A 19883-nucleotide genomic window follows, 5' to 3' on the forward strand; every position below is an offset into this window, starting at 1 on the left:
GCCTTATCTAGCTATCTTATCTATCTAGAAACCAGCCATCTCCCTCATTGGGCAAGGGTTGAAGTCCACCTGTGTTGACTGGAGAATTTTGGGGTTGAAGTCCACAAATCAAGTTGCTAAGGCTGGGAAGCCCTGATTGAAAATTCAGGACTTTTTTAGTCCAATGAATAAAGGGAGCAGATGACAAGCCTAAGGCAGACTTGATCTCTGACGTGAAATGAGGTCCAGTCCAGTTAATACTTGGATGGCAGGTCTTTCCAGGAATCTAAGGCTCTTGGTCAAACCAAGACATTGAGGAACCATCTCCAACCCAACATTGGTAAATCATTTCTGTAACTCCTATGAGTTTTTTTTTAATTTAAATAATTTCCTTTTTTATTTTATCAATTTCATATATACATTCACAATTATATGATCTCATAACTGTTATTAATAATATGTATTTATAACAATTTTCAATATACTTGAAAATTGCTTTCTTACCATCCCATAGATCCATCTTATCTTACAATGGTCCTACTTCTTCTTCCCTCCCTCCCTCTTTCCTTCCCTCGTTTCTTCTCTCCTACTCTCCTTCCTTCCCTCCTTCCTTCCCTCCCTCCTTCCCCCCTCCCTCCTTTCTTCTCTCCTTCCCTCCTTCCTTCCCTCCTTCCTTCCTTCCTTCCCTCCTTTCTTCTCTCCTTCTCTCCTTCCTTTCCCCCTTCCTTTCCTCCTTCCTTCCCCCCTTCCTTCTCTCCTACATTCCCTCCTTCCTTCCCTCCTTTCTTCTCTCCTACTCTCCTTCCTTCCCTCCTTCCCCTATGAGTTATGGATGGGTACATTCATTCAGACTTCAATCCACCTTGAACCTACAAGATTTCTTAAAGTTGTCACATCTTGGCTTAGGTGAGCCTGCGTTCCTCTATCTCCCACCACCTTTTGAGGATCCATTAATTCAAAACGGTAGTCCTATTGCCTCAGTTCAGCATCTCCCAAAGCTCTCTTTCTCTCACCCCCACCTTTATCCGACCAATAAAATCAAGGTAAAATTAAAGGCTCCCCTCGCACATATGTGCTAGTCGTTCCCGACTCTAGGGGGCGGTGCTCATCTCCGTTTCAAAGCCGAAGAGCCAGCGCTGTCCGAAGACGTCTCCGTGGTCATGTGGCCGGCATGACTCAACGCCGAAGGCACACGGAAGGATGTTCCCTTCCCACCAAAGGTGGCTCCTATTTTTCTACTTGCATTTTTTACGTGCTTTCGAACCGCTAGTTTGGCAGAAGCTGGGACAAGTCACTGGAGCTCACTCCGTTACGCGGCGCTAGGGATTCGAACTGCCGACCTTTCTGACGGACAAGCTCAGCGTCTGAGCCACCGCGTCCCTCATCAAATCAAGGTACAAAATTGAAAATCCAGAAAAACAAAACCAGGCACAGAGGAAGCACCAACTGCTTTCTGCCAGCTGTGGAAATCTACCTAAACAGCTGGCAGCAGCCTTGGGTTTCACAAGTCCTGTCTTGCAGGAAGACCATCTGACAAGGTGGTGAGGTAACTCCTTTGGTGGAGCACCAACGACCATGTTGCTTTTCCTTCCCAGAAGGTCTCGTGATGCCGTTTGAGAAATGCCTCCGGGGGGGAAAGGGATAAATCTACTTCGTTCCTGGCCAGGTAGTAAGAGATGAGCAAGTGGTTTTTCTCGCCTTTTTCCTGCCTGACTTTAGGATAATTTAGCTCTTCCTTAAAGGAGACCGGATATGGGTTTATGACGGTTTTTAACCATGGTTGTTTGTGACAGATTTTATTTTCCTGGGCTCCAAGATCATGGCAGATGGGGACTGCAGCCAGGAAATTAAAAGATAATTGCTCCTGGGGAGGAAATAAGGGCAAATCTAGACAGCATCCTAAAAAGCAGAGACATCTCCCTGCCAACCAAAATGTGTATAGTCAAGGCTGTGGTTTTCCCAGTTGCAATGGATGGCTGTGAAAGTTGGACCATAAGGAAGGTTGCGCGCCAAAGAATGGAGGCCTTTGAACTCTGGTGCTGGAGAAATCCCCTGCATTGAGTCGCTTGGACTACAAGGCCATCCAACCGGTCAGTCCTAGAGGATATCAACCCAGACTGCTCTTTAGAAGGCTAGATCCTGAAGAGGAAACTCAAAGACTTTGGTCACCTAATGAGAAGGAAGAAGGACTCCCTGGAGAAGAGCCTCATGCTGGGAACGATGGAGGGCAAAAGAAGAAGGACTGCAAAGCCATTCAACCGGTCAGTCCTAGAGGAGATCAACCCTGGCTGCTCTTTAGAAGGCCAGATCCTGAAGAGGAAACTCAAAGACTTTGGCCACCTAATGAGAAGGAAGGACTCCCTGGAGAAGAGCCTCATGCTGGGAACGATGGAGGGCAAAAGAAGAAGGACTGCAAGGCCATCCAACCGGTTGATCTCCTAGAGGAGATCAACCCTGACTGCTCTTTAGAAGGCCAGATCCTGAAGAGGAAACTCAAAGACTTTGGCCACCTAATGAGAAGGAAGGACTCCCTGGAGAAGAGCCTCATGCTGGGAATGATGGAGGGCAGAAGAAGAAGGGGACGGCAGAGAAGGAGGTGGCTGGATGGAGTCACCGAAGCAGTTGGCGTGAGCTTCAATGGACTCCAGAGGATGGTAGAGGACAGGAAAGCCTGGAGGAACGTTGTCCATGGGGGTCAACCCTGACTGCTCTTTAGAAGGCCAGATCCTAAAGAGGAAACTCAAATGCTTTGGCCACCTGATGAGAAGGAATCTCTTCTCACTGGAGAAGAGCCTCATGCTGGGAACGATTAAGGGCAATCCTGGGACCAAAAACGGGGCACGGCGGGGCACGCCGTACCACCCTCCCCGGCACCCTTCCCACACGTGTGGCAGAGACCCCAAAATCAGCTGGCTGGTGGGAGGCACGCATGCAGGGTGCAGCTGAGCTGTGCGATAGCTCGCGTGCGTGCAGAGAGGGCTCCTCCTGCCCCCTGTGGCACATATGCCATAGGTTCGCCATCCCAGTTCTATACAAAAAGTATTGTCCGGGCATTCCCAGGAAAATTTTAACTGGCTGGGGGAATCCTGGGAGTTGTAGTCCACCCGTCTTAAAAGGTTGAAAAAACACTGTGTTACTACGCCCGTGAAGAAGACTCCGCTCTGCATGAAATCTTGGTAGCGGCTGTCGCCGCTCTGCGAACAGCAGGGTGGGTGTGTTGCGTCGACGGCAAGGCAGCCACAATGGGTCGTGGACGCCATCCTGAGGAGTTCCTCGCTCGGCTACAGCGTGGAAGGCTTCAGACGGTCTCTCCAGGGAAATTCCGTCGGGGTGTGGCAGTCTGTATCTCCTCCGCACATTTCGAGGTTCTGGGGCAACCTTTTTGAAGCTCTAATGAAAGGCGATGCATCAAACTAACCAAGCCTGTTCTTTGCACAACGTGTCCCTTTCAAAAAAAATAATAATAATACACACAGACAGACATATAGGCACATAGGTGCAGCCTTCGTTCTCCTTGGCGGCGTGCCTATCAAAAATTGAGGAGCCGAGGTGGCGCAGTGTTTAGAGTGCTGTACTGCAGGCTACTTCAGCTGACTGCTAGTTCGGCAGTTCGGCTGTTCAAATCTCACCAGCTCAGGGTCGACTCAGCCTTCCATCCTTCCGAGGTGGGTAAAATGAGGACCCGGATTGTTGTTGGGGGAAAAATGCTGACTCTAAACCGCTTAGAGAGGGCTGAAAGCCCTATGAAGCGGTATATAAGTCGAATTGCTGTTGCTAAGTGCTAAACTTGACCAAGATTGCTTGTTTTTTTTAATCCTCCTACAACATGTTTTCCTGAAAGAGCCAGGAGCTTAAGCAGCCATTGCTTATTCTTCTGTTTTCCTGTGTTGATCTTTGGCAGTGTTGTGTTTTCATCTAGGCTGGCAGCTGTGAGTGCCCTCTTGTGGCCCTTATCCCTGGCAAAACCCTTTTGATCAGCAAGAAATTGAAATGCACAAAATGCAAAGGCTGTGACTTGACTTGTGGGGTTTTTTTTTAGAATATCGAGAGTTGGAGGGGACCTTGGAGGTCTTCTAGTCCAACCCCCTGCTCAGGCAGGAAACCCTACACCACTTCAGGCAAATGGTTATCCAACATCTTCTTAAAAACCTCCAGTGTTGGAGCATTCACAACTTCTGGAGGCAAGTCGTTCCACTGATTAATTGTTCTCACTGTCAGGAAATCCCTCCTCAGTTCTGAGTTGCTTCTCTCCTTGGTTAGTTTCCACCCATTGCTTCTTGTCCTGCCTTCTGATGCTTTGGAGAATAGTTTGACTCCCTCTTCTTTGGGGCAGCCCCTGAGATATTGGAAGACTGCTATCATGTCTCCCCTAGTCCTCCTTTTCATTAAACTAGACACACCCAATTCCAGCAACCGTCCTTCACATGTTTTAGCCTCCAGTCCCCTAATCCTCTTTGTTGCTCTCCTCTGCACTCTTTACAGAGTCTCCACATCTTTTTTTACATCGTGGCGACCAAAACTGGATGCGGTATTCCAAGTGTGGCCTTACCAAGGCCTTATAAAGTGGTATTTTCACGTGATCTTTCATTTTTGTAACTCAGGGATGTCCAATCTTGGCAGCTTTAAGACTTGTAGACTTCAACTCCCAGAATCCTCCAGCATGTCCACAAGTTTTTAAAGTTGCCAAGTTTGGACATCCCTGGGTTACAAAGGTGAACATCTACAACAAGTCTTAGAAGTTGCTACGGTTGGACACCTTTATGCTAAGCATTGGCTGGTTGGTTTGCCTCCATCCGAGGTGGCGCAGTGGTTAGGGTGCAGTACTGCAGGCCACTTCAGCTGACTGTTATCTGCAGCGGTTCTAATCTCACCGGCTCAAGGTTGACTCAGCCTTCCATCCTTCCAAGGTGGGTGAAATGAGGACCCAGACTGTGGGGGTGATATGCTGACTCTGTAAACCGCTTAGAGAGGGCTGAAAGCCCTATGAAGCAGTATATAAGTCTAACTGCTATTGCTATTGCTATTGCTATCTTGTTGGGTTCACACAACACCCAAGGCCGCAAACAGTAGCATGTAAAGCCATCATAAGCCAAAACTTAAGAAGCTATGGGATAATGTGAATAGGTGAAGCCACTCAGTTCGAGATCTGTTGTGAACCAACAAACTGTTTTTGACCTATCTGAAAAGAATCTACTCAGTTGAACTGGTTAAACATTGTCCTGTAACGCCCCAGTCTAGGTTGAATCATTAACTTCTGGAGAACAATAAAGATAATTTAATCATCAACAGATCTAAACTCCGCTACAAATTTGTAAGGGTCATTATGCAACGGTGAGAGTTAACGTTTTGAAAATCCACAGATCGCAATTTATTATGGGCCACAAGGGATTATTTATCACACTACCACGTGTGAAAACGTGGTAGTTTGTTCAACAAACTGGGATATGAAGGAAGCCATAGTTTAGGACACAAACAAGGAACACCGTACTGAAGTCATCCTAGAAACCAATCTTGGCAGCTAATAGATATATTTGGCTTTTAATAAGTAAGCAGTTACATTTGGATCCAAAAGTCACATGGAAAAATTGACATTGTGGTATAAAGCAAGGTTGAAAAATGCAGGAAAGATAAACATGGGGAGACTTGAGTCAAATAGGGTGAATTACTTAAATCGGTTGATTTTAGGATGATTGTTTGGATGAGAAACGGTCTTCTGAATGGGATTTAGCTTTTAACATCAGGTGTATGTTTATTTTAACGTTTACTTTAATCCCCAACAATATTTTTTCTTCCTTTTTCTCACGATGGCAGGTTTTTTTTCCTCCTCTGTAAACGTTGCTATTGAAATTATTTTTATTTTTAAAAAGTTAAAAGATGCGATTCCCTCAGTGTGTTCTCAGAAGGGGCCACTGAGTTGTAATGTTTATTGTGAAAACACAAAATCCACCTTTGCAAGGTAGGATCGTCTGTTTACCGTCGGCGGTGAGTTAAACATCAACCTCAAGCGAAATTGTGCGTGGCTTCTGTTAACCTCTGCCAACTCTTTGGAAATGAGCCTCCAGTGTACTGGTAAAAGGCAAGATGCAGTTTCTCTGGTGCCCCCAAAACTACACAACCTTTTTTTAAAAAATAAAAGTAATTTTTTTTAGACAAACAAAACACGAACCAACATAAAACAATCTTCTAGTTACATACAGTGTGTCGGTTGATTACAAAAACCTTTGTGCATCTTCTTCATAGCAATAGCAATAGCAGTTAGACTTATATACCACCCATTGCTTCTTGTCTTGCCTTTAGATGCTTTGGAGAACAGCTTGACTCCGTCTTCTTTGGGGCAGCCCCTGAGATATCAGAACACTGCTATCATATATCCTAGTCCTTCTTTTCATTAAACTAGACATACCCAGTTCCTGCAACCGTTCCTCGTATGTTTTAGCCTCCAGCCCCCTAATCCTCTTTGTTGCTCTTCTCTGCACTCTTTCTAGAGTCTCCACATCTTTTCTACATCGTAGCGACCAAAACTGGATGCAGGATTCCAAGTGTGGCCTTACCAAGGTCTTATAAAGTGGTATTAACACTTCACGGGATCTTTCTTAGAAGTTCTCTCATAAAATGGGAAGGAAATCAAAGAAGGGGGCTCTTCGCAGGCTTCTTATACTAGCTTTGAAGGAAGTGGACCTGAGGTCAAATCATTACAAAGGTCTCAGCTTTTAGCAGGTTCATCTTCAGTTTCTCTTTCAGGTTGGATTTGTTGTTCAGCCTCACGAAATCATGTGACGGTAATTCAGTATAAAAACAGAAGACCTCGCTAGAAATAATCGAGTTGTGTAAACTTCTGGAGAACCACAAGTTCCTTATCTGCAGTTTGCCAACCTAGCTTGCGGTTTTAATCTTGCTTTGGACCTCTTTGAGGGCAGAAAAAGTCGGTTAGCGATTTTTCGGCGAAGCTCTTAAAAGTTGCTCTCAATCTGCTTTTTTGTGGGCTCCAAAAGAGATCCTACTTCTCTCATTGGGGTTGAGGGCTGCAGGGTTGATGGCTTGTTTTATTTATTTTTGATTGCTCGTAGCTTCTTAAGGGGTTTTTAGCTGTTGGCCTTTTCTGCCCAAAGTCACAGGTTTGCGAGATGTACGGCGACATAAATATAATAAAATAAAGGCATTGGTGTTTTTTGGATTTGATTCATTTATTTAGCTGATAGATAGAAGTAATGTCTACTAGAGCAAATAAAATTACAATCACAAATCTCCTGGATGACCAAATTTTGTAAGAAAGCTGAGGCCTTCCTGTCTCTTGCGTAACAGGAGAAGGTAGAGGGAGATATTTCTCTCACTGGGCACCATGAGAATATATCGGCTGAACAAAACTCCACATTGGCAACAGGGCGAGCATCCGGCCAGTAAACCCTCTGCTAGCTCCATTCAAGGGATTATGGGATGATGATTAGCAGAGTTAACAAGCATAACAACTCTCTTTTTTTTCCTCCCCACAGTGTCCCTAATTCCTGCCCAGCTAGTCCTCGAGGTGCTGGTTCCTCAGGTTATCGCTTTACCCACAACGTTACCTCTGACCTCCAACTGGCTGCCGAATACGCAGCGAAAGCTACTTTGGAACAGCAGACGGAGGCCTCCGGCGGAGACAGCCCAAAGGTAGGGAGACCCCTTCCCCTATCAATTGTGCAAAAAGTGGCTCGGTGGTCGGGAGGGTAAGAGGTATGGATGACCAAGGCAGAGAGGTGGCCATCTGGAGAAAGCTTGGGTAGGTGGGATCTGGCCATCTTCTTGTTGTTCCCCAGTAGGATCTGTAGAAAAAATGAGGGAAGGAAGGGGGAGAGGACCAGCTGTCTTCTGCCGCGCGAGCGATTGTGGGTGCACCTCGCTTCACCCACATAACACCTATCCTCCGCGAGCTGCACTGGCTACCTGTCGATCTCCGGGTACGCTTCAAGGTGCTACTTGCCACCCATAAAGCCCTCCATGGTAGTGGATCTGGGTACTTGAGAGACCGCCTACTGCCAATTACCTCCACACGACCTATTAGATCTCACCGACTAGGCCTCCTCCGAGTTCCATCTGCCGGTCAATGTCGACTGGCAACTATGCGGAGGAGAGCCTTCTCGGTAGCAGCTCCGACCCTGTGGAACGATCTCCCCATGGAAATTCGTACCCTCACCACCCTCCAGACCTTCCGCACAGCCCTCAGAACTTGGCTATCCCGTCAGGCCTGGGGTTAAGACTACAACCCGCCCGAATAGTATGAATGCTGTGTTTTAATTATGTATTGTTTTATATGTTAAAAGTTTGTCTCCCCCCCCCCCTTTTAAGTTGTGAGCCGCCCTGAGTCCCCCCAGGGAAAAGGGCGGCATATAAATAAACTTTAAATCTAAAATCTAAAAAAAAATCTATCTCAACCTGCCCTCTACTTCTATGCCCAAGTTAACCATCACCTCAGGCCTAAATTATTAATGTCCTGCAAAGCTGCTAAAAATCTCCCTTGGCGTCTTTCTGGTCCACAGGATGAGTCGAAGCCACCATATTCCTACGCCCAGCTCATTGTTCAAGCTATCTCGTCAGCTCAGGACAAGCAACTAACACTAAGTGGCATCTATGCTCACATTACGAAGCATTATCCGTATTACAGGACAGCTGATAAAGGTTGGCAGGTAAGTTTTCAACCTTGAGCCTGGGGAGATTTGAATGGCTAAGTTACAGGCAGCCGGCAGGCAGCAGAAGTAGCCTGCAGTACTGCACTCTGGCCACTGCGCCATCACAGGTAAATCTTGGGCTAACCCGTTTTTTCCTCCCGCAGAATTCCATCCGGCACAACCTGTCCTTGAACCGATACTTTATTAAAGTCCCCCGTTCTCAGGAAGAGCCGGGAAAGGGCTCTTTTTGGCGGATAGACCCTCCTTCGGAAGGCAAGCTAGTGGAGCAGGCGTTCCGAAAACGGAGGCAAAGAGGGGTGTCCTGCTTCCGTACGCCGTTTGGACCTCTTTCTTCCCGGTAAGTCCAACGTAACAGCCAAAAATGATGCTCACCACTACTTAACTATAGAAAAATTGGCCAAGAGGATGATTTTTAAAAAAATAAATAAATAAAAGGTTAAAAAAAAGTTAAAAATAAAAAAAAATTAGACCAAACAATAGAAGCAATCATTAGTTCCGATTTTCGGTCCGAAGCCAAATTTGGAAGAAAACTCTCTGATATTGGAGGGAAGGGGAGCTTGCTACGTTTTGCTCAGTTGAGAAAGTGAGGTCAGTAAGTTGTAAGATGGGTTGTTAAGGACTAGCTACCCATTTTAGTTTTCCCAGTTGCAATGGATGGCTGTGAAAGTTGGACCATAAGGAAGGCTGAGCACCAAAGAATGGAGGCCTTTGGACGATAGTGCTGGAGAAGAAGACTCCTGCATTGAGTCCCTTGGACTGCAAGGCCATCCAACCGGTCAGTCCTAGAGGAGATCCACCCTGGCTGCTCTTTAGAAGGCCAGATCCTGAAGAGGAAACTCAAAGACTTTGGCCACCTAATGAGAAGGAAGAAGGACTCCCTGGAGAAGAGCCTCATGCTGGGAAGGATGGTGGGCAGAAGAAGAAGGACTGCAAGGCCATCCAACTGGTCAGTCCTAGAGGAGATCCACCCTGGCTGCTCTTTAGAAGGCCAGATCCCGAAGAGGAAACTCAAAGACTTTGGTCACCTAATGAGAAGGAAGAAGGACTCCCTGGAGAAGAGCCTCATGCTGGGAAAGATGGTGGGCAAAAGAAGAAGGACTACAAGGCCATCCAACCGGTCAGTCCTGGAGGAGATCCACTCTGACTGCTCTTTAGAAGGCCAGATCCTGAAGAGGAAACTCAAAGACTTTGGCCACCTAAGGAGAAGGAAGAAGGACTCCCTGGAGAAGAGCCTCATGCTGGGAACAATGGAGGGCAGAAGAAGAAGGGGACAACAGAGAATGAGGTGGCTGGATGGAGTCCCCGAAGCAGCCGGCGTGAGCTTAAATGGACTCCAGAAGATGGTAAAGGACAGGAAGGCCTGGAGGAACGTTATCCATGGGTCAGACACAACTTTGCAACTAACAACAAAAACAGCCCAATTTAGTAAAAATAAAGAGATGGGGATGAATATAGGCAATGCTCGGCTCACGATCACAATTGAGCTGAATTGAATCACTAAATCAATTGTTGTGAGTTGAGGACTTATCTGTTCAATAAGTACACTGAATTTGCAAAGAGCTTTCGTTTCTACTGTCCTCTGTTCTCTTCCAGGAGCGCCCCTGCTTCCCCTACTCACCCCGGCCTGCAGACTCCCGAGTGTGTGTCGAGAGAAGGCTCCCCGATTCCTCACGACCACGACTTTGGTTCTAAGCTTGCTTCTGTCCCCGAGTATCGATATTCACAAAGTGCTCCTGGTAAGGAAGGTGCCTCTCTTAAGCCAGCGCTTAAACCTCTAAGTAGAAACGGTCCTTGGCTGCGTTTGTTGGGAAAAGCGTAGTTTTATTCAAAGTCAAGTGTGTTGCGACAATGCGTAGCCGGAACTGAGAGTCACACGCCGAAATTTATTCCATTTTTTCCTCCCTTGACTGCCTTACATCATAGGACACACACACACACACACACACACACACACACACATATGTACACACACACAGCATTGACCAATGACCAAGGAAGATATTTTCAGAACCGTAGGTTGGTATCCAGCTGCCTTCTTCTCCCAGTTGGGTGACCTTGAAGCAGCATCTCCGGAAGATGCAGTAGTTACTTTTGCTTTCCCCCAAGCATTCTTCTCCTGTCCACTTTCCCCAGACTGTCACCGCAGGGTAGCAAAACGCACACGCAAGCGTAAAGTGGCAGCTGTGACAGCCTCTGGCGGAGTGGTGGGCTCTATCCAGAGTTTCTGCCACCCTGTTAGACTCCTGGATGTGGGCTCAAGATAGTAAACAAACGTTAGGGGTGTCTCATGAAGAGCGTCATGAGCAAGGGAGGGGCCCAGCTTTTGTACATGGAGAAGGTTGAGAATTGTCAAGTTTGGAGAAACGGGTCCTTGGTTTTTAGTGGAGTGTTGTTCTTGAAATGTGTTTGACTTTATTCGGGAATGCTGGATTCGAATCTCCCGTTCTAGCCAGTAATAAGTCTTTTCTTCCCTCCTTCCCTCTTCCTCTTCTTCTTCCTTGTTCCATCCCTTTGATCCTCCCTCCTCCCCTTCCTTCCTTTTCCCACTTCCTCTCCCTTTCTTCCTCCCTCCTTCTCTTTCTTCCTCCCTCCTTCCCTTCCTTTCTCCCTCCTTCCCTTCCTTTCTCCCTCCCTCCTTCCCTTCTTTTTCCTTCCTCTCCCTTTCTTCCTCCCTCCTTCCCTTTCTTCCTCTCTTCTTCCCTTCCTTTCCCCCTCCACATTTCCTTCCTTTCTTTTGCCCTCCCTCCTTTCCTTCCTTCCCTTTCCTTCTTCCTCTCTCTTTCTTCCTCCCTCCCTCCTTCCCTTCCTTTCTCTCTCCTCCCCTTCCTCCTTCCCTCCCACCTTTCCTTCCTTTTCCCTCTTCCTCTTCCTTTCTTCCTCCCTCCTTCTCTTTCTTCCTCCCTCCTTCCCTTCCTTTCTCCCTCCTTCCCTTCCTTTCTCCCTCCCTCCTTCCCTTCCTTTTCCTTCTTCCTCTCCCTTTCTTCCTCCCTCCTTCCCTTTCTTCCTCTCTTCTTCCCTTCCTTTCCCCCTCCACCTTTCCTTCCTTCCTTTTGCCCTCCCTCCTTTCCTTCCTTCCTTTTCCCTCTTCCTCTCCCTTTCTTCCTCCCTCCTTCCCTTCCCTTCTCTCTCCTTCCCTTCCTCCTTCCCTCCCACCTTTCCTTCCTTCCTTTTCCCTCTTCCTCTCCCTTTCTTCCTCCCTCCCTTCCTCCCCCTCTGTCTCTTTTTCAGGATCCCCCGTAAGTGCCCAGCCGGTGATCATGGCTGTCCCTCCCAGGCCTTCTGCGCTGGTGGCCAAACCAGTCGCCTACCTGCCCGCCTCCATCATGACCTCTCAACAGCCTTCAGGCCACGCAGTCCACGTGGTCCAGCAAGCCCCCACTGTTACAATGGTCCGAGTTGTGACGACTTCGGCCAGCTCAGCCAATGGCTACATCTTGACCAACCAGGGGCCAGCTGGGAGCACCCACGACGCAACAGGGGCTGTCCTGGACTTGGCTGGTGAGCCTCGGGGTAGTATCATGTCCCCAGAATGGCAAAGATCTAGTCTCGCCTTAGCCACGAAAGCCAACTGGGTGGCTTTGGGCCAATCACCAGGTGACGGTGAGTTCTAGTCCCACCTTAGTCATGAAAGGCAAATGGGTGGCCTTGGGCCAATCACCAGGCGACAGTGAGTTCTAGTGCTATCTTAGGCATGAAAAGCAGTTGGGTGACTTTGAGCCAATCACCAGGCGATAGTGAGTTCTAGTCTCGCCTTAGCCACGAAAACCAACTGGGTGGCCTTGGGCCAATCACCAGGCGATGGTGAGTTCTAGTCTCATCTTAGTTATGAAAGCCAATTGGGTGACTTTTGGCCAATCACCAGGCGACAGTGAGTTCTAGTCTTGCCTTAGCCACAAATGCCAATTGGGTGACTTTCGGCCAATCACCAGGTTACAGTGAGTTCTAGTCTCGCCTTAGTCACGAAAGCCAATTGGGTGACTTTGGGCCAATCACCAGGCGACGGTGAGTTCTAGTCTCGCCTTAGCCACGAAAGCCAACTGGGTGGCCTTGGGCCAATCACCAGGTGACAGTGAGTTCTAGTCTTTCCTTAGTCATGAAAGCAAGCTGGGTGACTTTCGGCCAATCACCAGGCGACAGTGAGTTCTAGTGCTATCTTAGGCATGAAAAGCAGTTGGGTGACTTTGAGCCAATCACCAGGAGATAGTGAGTTATAGTCCTATCTTAGGCATGGAAAGGCAGCTGGGTGACTTTGGGCCAATCACCAGGTGATAGTGAGTTCTAGTCTCGCCTTAGCCACGAAAACCAACTGGGTGGCCTTGGGCCAATCACCAGGCGATGGTGAGTTCTAGTCTCATCTTAGTTATGAAAGCCAATTGGGTGACTTTTGGCCAATCACCAGGCGACAGTGAGTTCTAGTCTTGCCTTAGCCACAAATGCCAATTGGGTGACTTTCGGCCAATCACCAGGTTACAGTGAGTTCTAGTCTCGCCTTAGTCACGAAAGCCAATTGGGTGACTTTTGGCCAATCACCAGGCGACAGTGAGTTCCAGTCCCGCCTTAGCCATGAAAGCCAGCTCGATGACTTTGATCCAGTCCCTCTCTCTCAACCCAACCTACTTCACAGGGTTGTTGTTGTGGGGGGAAATGGGAGAAGAAAAGTGTGTTGTATATGTTTGCTGCCTTGTGTTATTTGTCAAAATAATAACGGCGGGATACAAATAAATAAATAAACGAAATCTCTCTCCTCTCGCTGTAGGGTTGGACGAGAAGCCCACCATCGCCTTTGCTGCCATACCAACCGCCAGTCGTGTCATCCAGACGGTGGCCAGTCAAATGGGTCAGGGCATCCCCGGACAGACAGTCACCATCCTGCAGCCGGCCACCCCCATGGCCCTCGGACAGCACCAGTTACCTGTCCGCACGGTGACCCAAAACGGAAAGCATGCCATTCCCACGAACAGCTTAAGCAGTGGGACCTACGGTATATATATATATAAACATATATCTGTGTTGCATTTGTGCTGATAGATAAATAAAGGGAGACTAGTATAGATCTATTTCAAGCTATTTAGCTCTCATCAGCTAGCCATACCCTTCCTGGGAATCGAACCTGGGCTGTATTACATATCAGGCAGTTATATTAGCCACTGAGCCACAGGATCTCTTCCTTTATCAGCTAGGCCAGGGAAATAGGTCTGTACTGTGTCACAACCCCTGGTATGCCCAAATATGGGAGGAAGCAGACTGCTTCCTTTCTCTGTCTATTGGCTCGTCACAAGAGACCATCACAACAGAAAGCCATTATTTTTACTGTTGCCTTTGTTACATTTGTGTTGCATTTGTGCTGATAAATAATGGCTTTCTGTCGTGATGGTCTCTTGTGATGAGCCGATAGACAGAGAAAGGAAGCAGTCTGCTTCCTCCCATATTTGGGCATACCAGGGGTTGTGACACAGTACAAACATATATCTTTATATATATTTGTTTTCGTAGATTTTCACGGGCGTAGGTATGCTGGTCTTGTTGTATTCGGGTCTTACACAGGAAAAGTATCTAAAGTATCTCTCCTCCATCCTCCCAGGGTTTGCGTGACTTTAGAATCTTTCTCCAAAGCCAACTTGCTCTGCCTTGTAAAATAAAATAAATTTGGAGGGGGGGCAGGGGTCACAGCAGTCACATGACACCACAGACAGACCAGGGATGGGTTGCTGACGGCATTACTGGCGGTTCAGCGCCCAAAAAATGATTTGCTCTTCTTTTATTTCCTCTGGGAGGGGCCATTCACCGTCCACCTGTGGCCTTACTCCCAAGTCGACCCCTGTTCTTTAGCTGTTCCTTTCGTCTCGCAACTCACACTGGGAACTGTTCTTCTGCATCATTGATGTCTAACTCCGAAGGCAGCTGATAACTGGCATACGGCCCTGGCCCCCTCTCTGCCTCCGACACGGAGCCCTCATCAGAGCCTTCCCCAGACTCCGGGACAGGCCCAAGTTCCTCCCCAACCTCCTCACTGTCCGAATCTGCCCCCAGCTCTGCTGGCCGCTGGCGGGCCAGAACACAGGATCGAACTCCTGGCAGTGGGCAGAGTCAGCCTGCAATATTGTAAACATTGTGTCGTTGGTTGCAGTATTCCAGGACTGGTATGCAAACGCAAGTAGGTTAATAGGTACCACTTCAATGAGACGGTAGCAGTGTTCCATGTGCCTCAGTGTACAATCATCCTGGCCACGTGGCCGCAGAAATGTTTTCGGCCAATGCTGGCTTCCTCGGCCAAGAAACGGAGATCACACACACACACACACACACACACACACACCACACACACACCACACACACACGAGTCAAACACGACTGGGCCGGGGAAATCTTTACGTTTCATCAAAATAGACACTGTGAGCTTTTTCTAAAGTCCTTTGTCTCTCTCTCTCTCTTTCTCCCTCGTTTTCCCCCCAACTCCAGCTCTCTCCAACCCCTTGCAAGTACTTGCAGCTCAAGCCAGTTCCTCCACCCCCGTGGTCATCAGCCAGACAAGAGAAGGCGTGGTGAAAGATCCCGAAGAGGTTTTGAGAGAACCCGATATCAAACGACCCCGAATCGAAGACTCGAGAGTGGTCACGGCCTTGCAAACTGGCGTCATCACCTCCACAGCCCCCTCGGGACAATCCGCTGGAGAATGATGCCGGCGGGAAGATTGGAAAATCACCCGACGCACCGTGGGAGAAAAAAATATCTCTTCTTTATTTTTTATTTTTCCCTCCTAGCAGAAATCTTTTCTTTCTGCAGCTATTAACACCTGGATCATTTCAGTGGGGGGTTTTTTTTGTTGTTCTTTTTTTTTAAAAAAAAAATCTCCTTTTGAACATTTGGAAAGACGGGCCAGCGTTTGTCAAGATTGTCGAGGTGCCAAATGAATTGGGCAAAAAAAAAAAAAAAGATTTTTTTCCCCCCATCTTTCTGGACCCGAAGGAATGAATTTCCTCCTGTTTTTTCACTTCAGAGATTTTCCTTTTTTTTTTTCTTTCTTTCTTTTGAGATTTTTAAAAAAACAACAACAGAGAGACGCAGACCGTTTTGATTGTTTGGGATAATTTCTCTATCCCCTCCTCGCCTTCCTTCATTTTCATCCCTTCCTTGTGTTTTTTTTTTTTCCCCCTTTTACGCATGGTAGTTTTATGTGCGAGCGTACTAAAAAAAAAAAATGCAGGAGAGAGGGCACGAACTTCAGGTGGGAACATCTGACCTCAAAAAACAGGTTATTGTTATTATTATTATTATTATTTTCCCACTCTCCGAGGAAGAGAAGTGCATCAATTTTGTTTCTCGGAACTCCCAACTTTACAAAAAAATGATTTGCAAAAAAAAGAAAAAAAAGAAAGAAAAATTACTCGCAAAGCAATATCACACTTCGGTAACTGCCACCTAAAACGGCAGATACGTGTTTATATTTCCTTTGTATGGCCTACATGCAGTCCGATTCACCTTCTGACAAGGGGGAGTCATATCCCTCTCCAAAACCACGATTCCAGAGCACAGTAAAATTAGCTTATCCCAGTTAGATGGCTTCGAAATGCATCCGAAGCCTCTACTTCCCAGAATTCTTAGCCTACTGGACAGATTTGGAGGGGGGGGATTCTGGGAAATCATAGTCACAGCCTACCTCGTTGGAATGGCTGACCTATACAGCACTTGGCCCCACACAGGTGCCTTTTTTGGAGAAAGAGAGAAAAGCTTATTTCAATCCTTGTCTGTTGAATGAAAAACAGCCAATTGTGGTAAGAAGGTCCGAAGTTTGTGGATCTTTTTAAGAACGGCCACCACACCTGCAGGCTTTTAAAGCAACCACATTGATTTCATTCCTGCTGAATTTTTGACAAGAGAAGGAATAGAATTTTTAAAACATTTTTAACCTTTAAAAGACACTTCCCCGGAGCGCTCCTGTTGTGTTACGGTCCGAGCGTTGGACTTTCGTCTAACCCGAGACCAGGTTGAAAAAGCATGAAACTCCCCTGGATAAACCTTGGACCAGCCGTTGTTTTGTTTCAGCCTAACCTACCTCGCAGGGTTGTTGTGAGGACAAAGGGGTGAGGGGAGTTATGTATGCCACCTTGAGCTTGGAGGAAAGGCGGAATAAAAAATAAATACCCATAATAAATCAATAACCATCAACGCGTCGGGTCCCGCAATCCCTCGTCTCACTTCAAAGCGTAGGGTTTTGGGTGTGAGAGAGATGAACGAGAGAGAGAAATCCATTCTCCTCCTGGTAAGTTTTGCAAGGTGGTAATCCTGGCAGAGATCTCCGTTATGGCAGGGTTGGGACCGTCCCCAGGTTAGGACGGATGCAAAATGGACAGTGAAATGGAACGGGATCCACTTCACAGGTGAAACAGAACACGAGTTCAGAGGGCTCCAGTGAGAGAAAATTAAATCAGAAGAGCTGCAAATATTTAAAGAATGCAGGCTTCCTTCTTTCTTCTGACTTCAGCAGCCCTTTGAGAGTAAAAAACGCACCCCTGATGAAAGTCACGGAAGAAAAGAAATAGCGGGAAAAGATTTAATTGCCCCAAATGCCTTTTCTGCAATTTTCTTTAAGCACTTAAACTCCCCCGTAAGTTGGCTTATGTTTTCCCTTTGCAAAATCATCATAACCCTGAAGCGGTTTGCCCCCCCCCAAAATTCCTTTTCTCTACAAGATTGACTGCTTCTGCGCCTCCTGTGATTCCCACCCCCCAAAGGTTAGCATGAACAGATTTAGCAGAGTTGGAAGGGACCTTGTAGGTCATCTAGTCCTACCCCCCGCCCAAGTAGGAGACCTTACACCAGTGATGGCGAAGCTTTTCGGCACCAAGGAATCAAATTGTGCTGGGTTATACTTGTTTTCAAAAGCCCTCGTGAACTGATTTCATGTCACTAAAGATCTTATTTTGATAATATCTGTTTACTTACTTTGGCTTTTGAAGCTGGGCAAGAAGTAAGTAAGTGTGTGTGTGTGTGTATGCCATTTTGGCTTTCTTCAAACAGTCAAATCTTTGGGATCAACTTCAGACCCGAGAACATTTGGAAATAGCAATAGCACTTAGACTTATATATCGCTTCATAGTGCTTTTACAGCCCTCTCTAAGCGGTTTACAGAGTCAGCCTCTTTCACCCAACAATCTCGGTCCTCATTTTACACACCTCGGAAGGACGGAAGGCTGAGCCAACCTGGAGCCTGGGGAGATTGGAACTGCCAAATTGCAGTCAGCAGAAGCAGCCTGCAGTACTATGTTCTAACCAGTGCACCCTCATGGCCCTTCCTTCCTTCCTTCCTTCCTTCCTTCCTTCCTTCCTTCCTTCCTAATTAGCACTTTACAGGCCTCTCTAAGTGATTTACAGAGTCAACCTCTTGCCCCCAACAATATGGGTCCTCATTTTACCCACCTTGGAAGGATGAGTCCACCTTGAGCCTGGTGAGATTGGAACTGCCAAATTGCAGGCATTCAGCAGTACCTGCAGTACTGCATTCCAACCACTGCATCCCCATGGCCCTTCCTTCCTTCCTTCCTTCCTTCCTTCCTTCCTTCCTTCCTTCCTAGCACTTAGACATACACCACTTCACAGTGCTCTACAGCCCTCTCTAAGTGGTTTACAGAGTCAACCTCTTGCCCCCAACAATCTGGGTCCTCATTTTACCCATCTTGGAAGGATAAAAAGCTGAGTTAACCTTGAGCCGGTGAGACTTGAACTGCCAAACTGCAGCTAGCAGTCAGCTGAAGTAGCCTGCAGTACTGCACTCTAACCACTGCACCACCTCGCCTCTTCTTTTATCCATTTTAAAACAGGTATTTGGAAAGGAGTCTCTTGCATACAAGGGAGCTATTTTCAGAGAGTAAATATTTCTTTTCCTCCAAATGTCGAAAGTTCTTTTGTACCTTAGTATATGTTGTGTTCCTTGTTCCACCTGCCTATCAATCAAAGAAAGGGTAAATTTTCTGGCTTCTTTTCCCCCCACTCCCTGCTTGCATTTTTAACATTCTAATTTACAGGTCGTTTATCACGGCTTAATATGTTTGCGGACTCCTGCCGTGCAGGTGATAACCCAGTTTTCATTTTTAATTGCCAAATGCCCCAGGCCGGAGTTGTTGAATTAATGACACAGTCAGTTTCAACCCAAATGTCAATGTCGATGCTCAAAAGAATAATGTGTTTGTGCAACGGAGCTGGATTGCTGTCGTTTTAAAAAGTGTAGCAAAAGGATTGACCCAGAAACCGAAAGACTGCTTGTACAAGCATTCCCCCACCCCCACCCCGTTCTTGATTTCCATATCAAAAACACAAATGTTTTAATAACGTCAGGGCAGAAAACTGACAGCTTGCTGACCTGAATTTGCATCGAGTTTGGCAAAACAAACTTTTCAGTTTATCGCAAGCGAGAGCCCAAGTTGGGTTGGATTTAATTTGCCCTTCCGAGCTGAAAACGAAGCATTGCGATCTCTATGATAGAAATTGTAGACAAGTAACACGTAGTCCTTCTTAACAACCACAATTCCTTGTTAAGTGAGACCGTTATTCAGATGCGCTTCTTTGCCCCATTTTACGACCGACCTTGCCACCATTGTTAACCAATGCAGTTGTTTAGTACTGCAGCAAGTAAGAAAAATCTTTATTACGGTCAAAGACCAGCAATACACATTAGTTTTTACACTATATTAAAAAAAAATACTAACATTAAGATATAATTAAAAAGTATTGACATTAAAAGTGGATAATAACATAATGGTCCAGAGATTGTTAGAGGTATGTCCAGATAATTGGTAGAAGATGGTACTAAACTTCTGTAGCCAATTTTTTTCCTTATGGACATTGCAGCAGCACAGAACTTCGCCACTGCATACGTGGTAACCGGGTTAGTGTCCTGGAGGAGAAAGCCTAGATAAAAATTGTCTGCCCTCCCTGGCAATCTCTCTAATAAGGGGAGAATATGTGCAGACCTACAAGCTCTGTATAGCTCGCAGTGTAATAGAACATGTGAATTATCTTCCACTTCTCCTTCACCACATATACAAACCCGTTCTGCTATAGGTGTTCTCTTATACCTGCCCTGGAGGAGTGCTGAAGAATGTTAAATCTGGCTCTGAAGAAAGCTATTCTTTGTTTTGGGGAGATCCGGTCATTTAGATATCTTGCCGATTCCCACACACCCTGTTTGATTCTGTCCCTACTGTGGAGAGGCAACCTATTTAGTTCTTCTTGGAACTCCATGTC

General features: G+C 46.8%; 1 protein-coding gene across 2 annotated transcripts in view; it reads left to right on the top strand.

Moving 5' to 3' along the window:
• Positions 1-16798, top strand: part of FOXK1 (forkhead box K1) — a 58027-nt gene extending 41229 nt beyond the window's left edge. The window contains exons 3-9 of one of the 2 annotated variants that reach the window (XM_032231423.1): positions 7470-7626; positions 8493-8639; positions 8786-8979; positions 10236-10378; positions 11871-12242; positions 13399-13623; positions 15102-16798. In XM_032231423.1, the coding sequence (XP_032087314.1) occupies positions 7470-7626; positions 8493-8639; positions 8786-8979; positions 10236-10378; positions 11871-12242; positions 13399-13623; positions 15102-15319 (1456 nt within the window). In that variant the 3' untranslated portion in view covers positions 15320-16798. The remainder of the gene's footprint in view (positions 1-7469; positions 7627-8492; positions 8640-8785; positions 8980-10235; positions 10379-11870; positions 12243-13398; positions 13624-15101) is intronic. The other variant, XM_032231424.1, reaches the window with a different exon arrangement.
• Positions 16799-19883: the final 3085 nt, after the last annotated feature.

The sequence above is a fragment of the Thamnophis elegans genome, chromosome 14, assembly GCF_009769535.1.
Source record: "Thamnophis elegans isolate rThaEle1 chromosome 14, rThaEle1.pri, whole genome shotgun sequence".
NCBI lineage: Eukaryota > Metazoa > Chordata > Lepidosauria > Squamata > Colubridae > Thamnophis > Thamnophis elegans.